At 41.2% G+C, this 12,014-nt stretch overlaps 1 protein-coding gene across 2 annotated transcripts in view; it reads right to left on the minus strand.

Annotated features, from left to right (window-relative positions):
- Positions 1 to 577: 577 nt before the first annotated feature.
- LOC129698005 (dTDP-D-glucose 4,6-dehydratase-like) overlaps positions 578 to 12,014 on the minus strand; it is a 55,595-nt gene continuing 44,158 nt past the window's right edge. For both annotated transcript variants that reach the window (XM_055636816.1, XM_055636817.1), the window contains one exon: positions 578 to 2,989. In XM_055636816.1, the coding sequence (XP_055492791.1) occupies positions 2,889 to 2,989 (101 nt within the window). In that variant the 3' untranslated portion in view covers positions 578 to 2,888. The remainder of the gene's footprint in view (positions 2,990 to 12,014) is intronic.

Raw genomic sequence — 12,014 nt, forward strand, 5'->3', positions numbered from 1 at the left:
TATTTTCACTCACATATCCAATCCCATTACCTCCCCATTGTTCTTTTGCCACTTTCCTACACTAAAGGATAATTTAAAGCAGCCAATGAACTCACCAGCACAAATTTGAGGTGTGGAGCAAAATGGAGCATCCAGAAGAAACACACTTGATCACAGGGAGAATGTGCAAAATCTACACACACAGCAACATGGTGGGCAGCATGGTGGCACCAGGGACCTGGGTTTGATCCTGACTAGGGATGCTGTACGGAGTTTGTACATTCTCCCCGTGACCACTTATAGGTCACTGGACCAGGAGCTCCAGTTTCCTGCTACATTCCAAAGACATACAGGTTTGTAGATTACTTGGCTTCTGTAAATTGTCCCTAATGTGCAGGATAGCGCTAGTGTACGGGATGATTGCTGATCGGTGTGGACTTGCTGGGCAGATGGGCGTTTTTCCGTGCTGTATCCCTAAACTAAACTAAGCCTGTAGGTCCCTGTTCTTAGGCAGTAATATTAACTCCTGTATCATTTATTCATGAATCCCTTTACACAGTTATAAGGAGTGAGCATGGATAAAATCAAGAACAGGATGATAAATACAAGCATATATTTTATTGACTCATAATGGAATCACATTATTACCCAGCAATTTATGTAGTGAATATCAATAGATTTTAAAATGAACAGACGATTCATAGTGCATATATTTGACAAGATCTGTTTACTGACTCACCTCCTGGTGACATATTTGGCCTGTTGCTAATTGTGATTTCCCACAGCTGGGATAATAGAAGGCCAGACATGAGAAAGAAAGGATAAGAATCTTTTGCCCAGACACCTTAATATTCAGGAGTGAAAAATTACTTGAAAAAATTACTTTCCTGAAATTATTTTGATAATTATCAGTTTAAAATGTTAGATAGACAATAGACAACAGGTGCAGGAGTAGGCCAATCGGCCTTTTGAGCAAGCACCATCATTCAATGTGATCATGGCTGATCATCCCCAATCAGTATCCCATTCCTGCCTTCTCCCCATATCCCCTGACTCCGCTATCTTTTTATTTTTTTTATTTTTTTATTTTATTTTTATTAGAAGTACAATAAGTTGCAGTAATACACACCACATATATCTCATTACATTTGTTGTACCCCTTCATTTTTTGAACTTTAAAAAAGATAGAAATAAAAGAAGTAAGGAAAGTGAGAAAGAGTCGTGAAGGTGCAAGAAAGTGTTGGGAAAAGAAAGCCCATTAGAAAAGGAGTTAGAGAAGAAAGTTAAGAAATAGACCCTAGAAAAGAAAGAAAGAAAAACAATCGCTCTATTATTTTTTTTAAAAACTCCGCAAAAAGGGATATACCAACCGCTATCTTTAAGACCCCAATCTAGCTCTCTCTTGAAAGTATCCAGAGAACCCACCTGCACTGAGGCAGAGAATCCCAGACTCACAACTCTCGGTGAGAAAAAGTGTTTCCTCGAAATAAACCATTTAATAAAGGTGTTACGCGTAAATCTTCAAGTTAATATTATCCCTGTCCAAAAATGATGCAACTAAAATAATTCTATATTTATTATTGGCGGAAAAAAGAAAATCAATGCTAAATGCCTTCAAAAATTGAACAGGAGCATTACTTGGTTGGCATTTCACATATGTTTATTTGAGTGTTTCAGTTTCCTCCTACAAAGACTGGTTGATCGGCCTCTATGTGTGTGGATGGTAAAATAAATGAAGGGAGTTTATGGGGCTGAGAGAAGAGAACAGGTTATTGCAAAATAAGTGGGAGAAGGGGCAATGAGCTTAGGCAGACGCAATGGGTGGTATGATTTCCTATATGACTATGACTCTTTGCTCTCCACCACTTCAAGAACGTAAAATCCTTTGCCCCCACCACCTTATCTTTACTATGGATGTCTAATCCATTTACACCTCGATTCTTCATTAGGAATACCTCAGTATGTCTTCCTAAAACCAAGACCCAACCAGCTCCCCTCAACCCTGGGCTTTATAGGAAAAGGTTAGATAGAATGGGATTTTTTTTCTTTGGAGCATAAGAAGGGTGATTTTATTGAGGTGTACAAGATCATGAGGGGCATGGATAAAGTGAATCTTTTTTGCCAGGTGGAGGATTCTAGAACTAAAGGTTTAGGGTGAGAGGGGAGAGATGTAAGAGGAAACTCAGGGGCATCTTTTTCCCCTCGGAGGGCAGTCCGTACCTGGAATAAGCTCCAGAGGAAGCTTTAGAAGCAGATATAATTCGGACTTTCAAAAGACATTTGGACAGATACATGGAGAGGAAGGATTTAGAGGACAATGGGTTAAATGCAGGCATATGAGACTAGCCCAGAACACGAATAGGCCAAAATGCCTGTTTTGTGCTGTATAACCCCATGACTACATGATAAGAAAACAAATTACGAAAATATTTGTAGACAACCCTTATATCGTATTGTACACAAAAAGGCTGGAGAAACTCAGCGGGTGCAGCAGCATCTATGGAGCGAAGGAAATAGGCAACATTTCGGGCCAAAACCCTTATATCGTATTTACTGCACCCTAGTCCCAATGACATTCATACTCAAAAAAGAAATGTGGGACTGGCCAAGTATAGGGAGCTGAAGGAGTGGTCTATTTTCTTTCCTGAAATACATTATTTATCCAGTTTACATGATTATATTAGTTTGAATTCAATTTTACTATCCACAAATCACCAGGTTCTTAATACAGCGATTTGAATACTTAAATATTGCCACACATGAAATAAATCCTCTTATATTTGAAAGAGGTGAACTAACTTTACAAATTACAGTACTTTGGCATTAGCCACTTTTGTGTTCTTCGTGACAAATTAAAAGATCCATTTGTAGCTGCTAACGAGGTAGAATTGCTGACATCTAAATAAACATTATAAATGCTGGCATCCTTTTTGAAGCGCTGATGATGGAAAGGGAGCCAATGCGTATTCTGCATCTGACCAGTTGTTGAAGTTTGTTTCGTACCATTTAACTAAAGGGGAAAATAGAGCAACAGCAGAGTTACTGAACTTTGTAAAATAAATTGTACATGCATCTGCTGGACTATTTCAGTACATAGTACAACAAAGACCAAAACTGAACTAGATTCAGGAAAAAAGGTTACTTTCAAACAATTCCAACATATTTATCTCAGAGATCAAAAAACTTCCAATAATTTTCTTCATGAATGTATATCTCACATGACAACAAATCTGCTGATAAATTTCAGTAGTATCAACATAAAATAAAACAAGCACTTTATTAACTGTAGATTAGAGTGGGGCATGCAGCTGTGAGGAAAGGCATGCCATTTCTTTCAACTAATGTATTTTATCCAAAGGATCAAATCGTCATTTAATGCTTTTAATCCATGCATTTTTGGGGTTGCATGCATGGCATTTATTTAGCTTAAAAGTCCTTAATTACTCTTGAGAAGGTGGTGGGAAGACATAAAGAACTACTGTATGTGTGGGAAATCGTATCTCACAAATTTGAGTTTCTTGAAAAGGTAGCCAAGAAGATTGACGGGGGAAGGAGAACAGATGCTGTCTATTAAGCTCTCATTAAGGTATTTTATCGGCAATGACATAGTTCTGGAATTTAGAAAGATGGGGGGGGGCGGTGATGGGACTTCATTTCAACATACCGAATAGTGAATGGCCTGGATTGAGTAGTCTATCCATACTAACTCCACATCTCCTGTTTCAATGTCACCCCTTGCAAGGGACTGAATTTCATTCCTCTTGCAGCCATGTCTCTGTAATTCCCACAACATCATACTTGCCAATTTCTAACTGAGCCACAAGCTCGTCCACTTTATTTCTTATACTTGGCGCATTCATATACAGCACTTTGACCTCCGTATTCAATTCCCCCTTCGCACCGTTCGCAATTGGCCCTGACCTTACTCTTTTATCCCTTCTCGATCTTTCCTTCCCATTAATTCAAGAATCTTTTGTATTTTTTCCTGTAGTGACATCCCCTTCAACTCCATCTTTATACTCCCAATTTGTCAACCCCCCCCCCATTATTTAGATTAAACCCACACATTAGATAATATGAACCCACACAAATAGATAATATGAAAAGTATTTGTGGCGTTTTCACATCTTGCTATACTGGTCCACGGCCAGTATGCATGTTTGTTGACTTCTGAATGAGTTCTGCATGTACATGTGTAAGTAAAGTTGTGTAGTACAAAACTTAGTCATGAATCTCCTGACTAATCATGTCTCTTCTGATTCCCATTACATTGGATAATTTTAATCAGTACTTGACATTCCAATTTTCTGTTATAATCGTGTGACTGTATGAATTAGTTCAATATACTTGCACCATTTTCTTTTGCATTGTAACATTGTAATGGACATGCTTACAGAACCATATTTGAATTAATGTATAATTGACTTTATTATTTGGTGCAGTAATATCATACTTTTATAATAATATATTAAATAGAGAATCACCCTCAACAGAAGCATTAAGGGAAGATTGGGAACAAGAGCTAATGACAAAGATCTCTAAGGATAGATGGGAAAAATATTTGATGAATACACATAATTGTTCTATTAATGCAAGACATAATTTAATTCAATTCAAATTATTACATAGACTATATTATTCAAAAACGAGGTTGAATAAATGTTATCCAAACGTCTCTCCCAGATGCGATAAATGTTTGTTTCAAAACGCTAATATAACACACTCATTTGTTGGATGTACAAAGTTGAATAAATTTTGGAGCGATATATTTGATATATTTACAAAGATTTTCAAGTCAAGAATAGAACCCAAAACGGAATGGATTATATTTGGAATAATAGGAGAAGATACCAATTTAAATAAAGATCAAAATGTTTTTTTTAATTATGGGTTAATAATTGGAAAGAAATTGATACTTAAATTTTGGAAAAATACAACCACACCAACTGTTAAAATGTGGATTAGGAATATGATGGACATAGCACGCCTTGAAGAAATGAGACTCCGACTAATAGATAAATATGACCAATTCTTAAAGAGTTGGTCTCCTTTCATCGACTTTTTGGAATCATGTGATGCAGCGGTGCCGTAAGGATTGCTGATTTCAGTTCATGACGCGGATAGAGCTACATCTCCGAATACAGATTTGAAAAATTCTCTTTTAAGGGGCCTTCTCTTCTATTTCTACTTTCCTCTTTCTCTCTTCCTTTTTTTTTTTTTTTTTTATATACACACTTCACGTTTTTCTACTCTCTACCATCTATTTCTCCACTTTTTCCCCTTTCTATTGCTTTCTTTTTCTTGTTCTGCTTACTTCTTTCTTATAACATAAAACTAGAGGTTGTACATAGAATGGATTACGTTATTACATAGTTGGCACCTAAAATTAGGTGCCACTGTACTGTTTTGTGATGTATTAACTTCTAATAAAATAAATTTAAAAAAAAATAAAAAAAAAAATTATTTGGTGCAGGTTTTTAAGTTGTTTGGCTCCAGTGGGTAAGAAAGCAGCCAGTAAAGACTTCAAAAGTAATCCCAAAAGTAGTGGTACTTAAGATAAGAGAATGCTGGCAATTCCATGCAGTGCTGTTGCCATTTCACCATGTAATCCAGCCTGACCAAGTTTATGCTTTTGCAGAATGCCTTAATGTTCTCATAGTTAGTGTTTTTTTCTGTTCAGTAGCAGCCTTTAGATTTGTGGTATTGCATTAGGTGTAGTTGATTGCTTCCAGAGCTCGAGGGAAGTGGTGGGCAAGTTGGAACGAAGGACCTGTTTACACACTGTATCACTCTATGACTCTATTGAGGTTTTGGGTTCACAGGAGAAAGATGATGTAGGAACAATAGGATAAAGCACAGTGACGTAGTGAAAGTTGAGAAAAGGTAGAGGGATTTCTTCAAGGAGCTGGCCATGGCTATTGCTGCTCCTCACAATGTTGTATATCAGAGAAAATGCCAACCCAATCAATGTGGTGACATAATTTCCAAATCTTATTGCCCCATTGCGTTAAGCGACTAAAAATAAAAGTTCAGAAAATGTGTTTATTTATCACCCTCCTCCCTCCCATAAATTCTATAAGAATTAATATTACCCCTAGATCAAACGTTTGGGGGGTGATTTGTGAATTCTGTAAGGGTGGATTTCCAGAACCTGAATGGCTTCAACACGGGAATTGTTTGGACAGGTTCCTGAGAGCGGCAACACAATTAGACAGGGTGGTGAATAGGGCATATGACATCAGTTGGGGCAAGGAGTACAAGCTGCACAGGATGTTGGCAAAACCACATGTTTTACATACAAAGAGTGGTGGGTATATGGTACATGTTGCCAGAGAAGTGCTTGCAGTGGTTGTATTATATTTGAAAGGCATTGAACAGATAAATGGATAAGAATGTTTCTGAAGTGTATGGGTCAGATGCAAGCGATTAGCATTATCTCAGGTAGGTACCTTGCTAGGCATAGACAAGTTGGGCAGAAGGACACATATATTGCTGCGTAGCTCTAGGACACTGTGGTCCGACGTGGGAAGGAATTCCCAGAGTGTTCCACTTGCGGGATTTTGCTCAACCCCTACCTATCTTTACCAGCTGTCTCCCTTCTACTCTCAGTTTGAAGAGGGGTCCCGACTCAAAATGTCACCTGTTCATTTCCCTCCACAAATGTTGCCTGACCTGCTAAGTTCCTTCAGAACTGATCTAAATCCCAGCATGCGTCTCCCAAGGTGTTGGTGGTAGAGAAATCCAGCAACAAGAATGGTTGGGCCCAAGACTTTGCCCTGGGGAACGCTGGCCATTATATCCTGCAGCATTTGTCCCAACCACTATCATCAGCACTTGAAGGGAAACATGCAGGTGGTAGTGTTCCAATGTGTCATTCTTGATAATAGGTGATAAACTGAGGGTTTGGAAGATGCTGACACAAGGAACAGCAAATGTTGGTTAACAAAATAAAATATAGCAGGAGTAATTCAGTGAGTGAGGCAACATCTCTGGAAGACATGGATACTTGATGTTGCGGGTCAAGGCCCTTCTTCAGACTGATTGTAGAAGAGAGAGTTGGAAAAGAGTTTGAGTGGGACAAAGTCTGGCAAATGCTAGGTGAGGGGAGGTTGATTGGCAGATGGGTAGACAAATGCTAGAGACAAAAAGGAAACGGGGGCAGGACAGTAGGAGAAATGGATGTGCACTAGGAAAGACGGGGGGGGGGGGGGGGGGGGGGGGGGGGTTTACCTAAAATACTTCATTGAATGAGTGGACTACAGTTATGCACAGTACTACAGGTATGTTCTTGCCAGTATTGAACGCTTTGGACTTGTCCTTTGAGCTCATGTCCTGGGTGATCCCACCCTTAAAAATATACATGTTCCAGGAGTTTCCTTATCTGGCTAGTGATTTAATTGCCCAATTTAAAAGTCTGAATGTTACTCAAATGTGAGAATTGGCTTTAATTTATTCTTGTTATATTGTATCCTGACACATTGGAATGTTTTACGGTCAAGAATAATCTTTATTTTTTTTAACAAGGGAACAAAAAGGTGCATGGCAGGTTTGCTTCCTTTTACGCATCAATCAAACATAGATACATAGACAACAGGTGCAGGAGTAGGCTATTCGACCGTTGGAGCCAGCACCGCTATTCAATGTGATCATGGCTGATCATCCACAACCAATACCCCGTCCTGCCTTCTCCCCATATCCCTTGATTCCGCTAGCCCTAAGAGCTCTAACTCTCTTTTGAATGCATCCAGTGAATTGGCCCCCACTGCCTTCTGAGGCAGAGAATTCCACAAATTCACAACTCTCTGTGTGAAAAAGTTTTTCCTGATCTCAGTTCTAAATGGCCTACCCCTTATGATTGAACTGTGGCCCCTGGTTCTGGACTCCCCCATCATCGGGAACGTGTTTTCTACATCTAGTGTTGAGGCCAGTTCATTGGCTATATTGAAGAGGGAGTTAGATGTGGCCCTTCTGGCTAAGGGGATCAGGGGGTATGGATAGAAGGCAGGTACAGGATACTGAGTTGGATGATCAGCCATGATCATATTGAATGGTGGTGCAGGCTTGAAGGTCCGAATGGTCTACTCCTGCACCTATTTTCTATGTTTCTATGTCTGGTGTGTCCAATCCCTTAATAACTTTATGTTTCTATAATATCTCCTCTCATCCTTTTCAACTCCAGTGAATACAAGCCCAGTCGCTCCATTCTTTCAACCTGGGGATTAAAGTGGACACTGAGCTTAGATTTGACTGTCAGGTAAGGGCTGTTGTTAAATCTGGTTTTTTCCATCTGAGGCAGCTGGCAAAAATAAAGCCGATTTTGTCAAGGCAGCACTTTGAGACGGTAATCCACGCCTTTGTTACCACCCGGCTGGATTACTGCAATGCACTGTATCTGGGGGTTAGTCGGTCCTCCATCGCCCGTCTCCAGATGGTACAGAATGCAGCTGTTCGTCTCTTGACTGGCACACGAAAGCATGATCATGTTTCTCACCTTTTGGCCTCTCTCCACTGGCTGCCTATTCAGTATAGGATTCGTTTTAAAATTCTTTTATTTACTTTTAAATCCCTAAGTGGTCTTGCCCCGTCCTACCTATCTGAGCTTCTTCACCCTTATTCGCCCTCCCGCTCTCTCAGGTCAGATGATCAGCTGCTCCTGATTGAGCCAAAGACTAAGCGGAAGCTCAGAGGGGACCGTGCCTTTGCTGTGTCGGCTCCGAGATTGTGGAATGAATTGCCTCTGCACGTTAAACAGGCCCCTTCTCTAGCTGTTTTTAAATCACTCCTGAAGACATATCTATTCTCCATGGCCTTTGTAGACCAGTGAGGTGTTGAATTGTTTATTAACTTTATTTGCTTGGTTTTGCTGCGTTGTTCGTACTTGTGTTTTATGTTTTTTTTTTAATTTATTGTTTGGATTTTTGTATGTAATTTATGCGCCTCGTGTTAGTTGTATGTTCTGTTGTTCTGCCTGTTTTATGATGTCTTGCTTGTTTTCTTTTTTCTGTACAGCACTTTGGTCAGCTTTGGTTGTTTTTAAGGTGCTTAACAAATAAAGTTATTATTATTATTATTATTATTATTATGACAGTCCCGCCATCCTGGGAATTAACCTCGTGAACCTACGCTGCGCCCCCTCAATAGCAAAAATGTTCTTCCTCAAATTAGGAGACCAAAACTGCACACAATCTCCAGGTGTGGTCTCACCAGGGCCCTGTACAACTGCAGAAGGACCTACTTGCTCCTATACTCAACTCATCTTGTTATGAAGGCCGACATGCCAGTAGCTTTCTTCACTGCCTGCTGTACCTTCATACTTACTTTCACTGACTGATGTACAAGGACACCAGGGTCTCTTTGTACTTCCCATTTTCCTAACCTGACTCCATTCAGATAATAATCTGCCTTGCTGTTCTTGCCACCAAAGTGGACATTTATCCACATTATCTTGCATCTGCCATGCATCTGCCCACTCATCCAACCTGTCATCTAACGTAAAAAGGCAATGCGGGGAGAAAAGATGAGGTACGAAGATAAGCTAGCCAAGAATATAAAGCAGGATAGTAAAAGCTTCTTTTGGTATGTGAAGAGAAAAAAATTAGTTAAGACCAAAGTTGGACCCTTGAAGACCAAAAAAGGTGAATTTATTATGGGGAACAGGAAATGGCAGATGAGTTGAACAGGCGCTTTTGATCTGTCTTCACTAAGGAGGACACAAGCAATCTTCCTGATATAGTAGTGGCCAGAGGATCTGGGGTGACAGAGGAACTGAAGGAAATCCACATTAGGCAGGAAATGGTGTTGGATAGACTGATGGGAATGAAGGCTGATAAATCCCCGGGTCCTGATGGTCTGCATCCCAGGGTACTTAAGGAAGTGTCTCTAGAAATCGTGGATGCATTAGTGATAATTTTCCAATGTTCTATAGACTCAGGATCAGTTCCTGTGGATTAGAGGGTAGCTAATGTTATCCCACCTATTAGGAAAGGCGGGAGCGAGAAAACAGGGAATTATAGACCAGTTAGCCTGACATCGGTGGTGGGGAAGATGCTGGAGTCAATTATAAAAGATGGGATAGCCGAACATTTGGATAACAGTAACAGGATCGGTCCGAGTCAGCATGGATTTGCGAATGGGAAATCATGCTTGACTAATCTTCTGGAATTTTTTTGAAGATGTAACTAGGAAAATGGACAAGGGAGAGCCAGTGGATGTAGTGTACCTGGACTTTTGGAAAACATTTGATAAGGTTACAAATAGGAAATTAGTGGGCACAATTAGGGCACATGTTATTGGGGGTAGAGTGCTGACATGGATAGAGAAGTGGTTGGCAGACAGGAAACAAAGAGTAGGGATTAATGGGTCCCTTTCAGAATGGCAGGCAGTGGGGTACAGTAAGGCTCGGTGCTGGGACCGCAGCTATTTATAATATACATCAATGATTTGGATGAAGGGATTCAAAGTAACATTAGCAAATATGCAGATGAAACAAAGCTGGGTGGCAGTGTGAACTGTGAGGTGGATGCTATGAGAATGCAGGGTGACTTGGACAGGTTGGGGGAGTGGGCAGATGCATGGCAGATTAAGTTTAATGCGGATAAATGTGAGGTTCTCCACTTTGGTAGCAAAAACAGGAAGGCAGATTACTATCTAAATGGCATCAAGTTGGGAAAAGTGGAAGTACAACGGGATCTAGGGGCAATTGTACATCATTCTATGAAAGTAAGCATGCAGTTAGAGCAGGCAGTGAAGAAACCGAATGGCATGTTGGCCTTTATAACACGAGGACTCGAATATAGGAGCAAAGGGGTCCTTCTGCAGTTGTCCAGAGTCCTAGTGTGTCCACACCTGGAGTATTGTGTGCAGTTTTATTCCCCTAATTTGAGGAAGGACATTCTTGCTATTGAGGGAGTGCAGCGTAGGTTTACAAGGTTAATCCCCGGGATGGCAAGACTGTCATATGCTCAGAGAATGGAGCAGTTGGGCTTGTACACTCTGGAGTTTGGGAGGATGAGAGGAATCTCATTGAAGCATATTAAGCAGAAGCGAGGCCGCAGGTCCGGGGCTTTGCTAAGGCTAAGGAATCGACCACACAAGCCACCTCTACCGAGCCTGTATCTCTCCAACGCCAGATCCCTGGTTCACAAAATGGATGACCTGGAAGTACAACTCGCCGGAAATCGATATGTCCGCGACTGCTGTGTTATGATCATCACCGAAACCTGGCTTCACCCGGGGATACCTGATGCTAGCATGCAGCTAGCAGGTCGCTTTCTGCTCCGCGGGGACAGGACTATAGACTCCGGTAAGAGCAGGGGAGGGGGTCTCTGTATATACGTGCATGAGAATTGGTGCAACAACGGGACAATCATAGACAAACATTGTTCCCCTGACCTCGAGTACATGTCTGTAAGATGCCGGCCTTTTTTTCTACCGAGAGAACTAACAGTCGTGATTGTCACGGCTGTGTATATTCCACCTGATGCCAATGTAAACAAGGCGCTCTCTCTCCTGCTGAACACCATTAACGAACAGCAGCGGGATCACCCCGAAGGTGTTCACATAATCGCAGGGGACTTTAATAAGGCCAACTTGAAGACTGTACTGCCGAAATTCTACCAACATGTCAAGTGTTCTACTAGAGGGGTGAACACGCTGGATCATGTCTACACCAATATCAAGCACGCGTATAGAGCCATCCCCCTCCCCCAACTCGGCCAGTCAGATCATCTCTCCTGCTCTCTCCAGCCTACACCCCCCTCAGACGCAGTGCCAGGCCCACCATAAGATCTGTTACAACCTGGCCTGAAAATGCACTCTCCAATCTACAGGACTGCTTTACACAGACAAACTGGGACATATTCGAACACCAGGATCTGGAAACTCTCACAGAATCGGTGCTGGACTATATCAAGTTCTGCATCGGAAATGTGACTGTAGACAAAAACATACGGGTTTTCCCAAACCAGAAACCCTGGATGTCCAGCCAGGTCCGCACACTCCTCAGAGCCCGCGATGCTGCCTTCAGGTCAGGTGAC

This window comes from Leucoraja erinacea, chromosome 6 (genome assembly GCF_028641065.1).
Source record: "Leucoraja erinacea ecotype New England chromosome 6, Leri_hhj_1, whole genome shotgun sequence".
NCBI classification, from domain to species: domain Eukaryota; kingdom Metazoa; phylum Chordata; class Chondrichthyes; order Rajiformes; family Rajidae; genus Leucoraja; species Leucoraja erinaceus.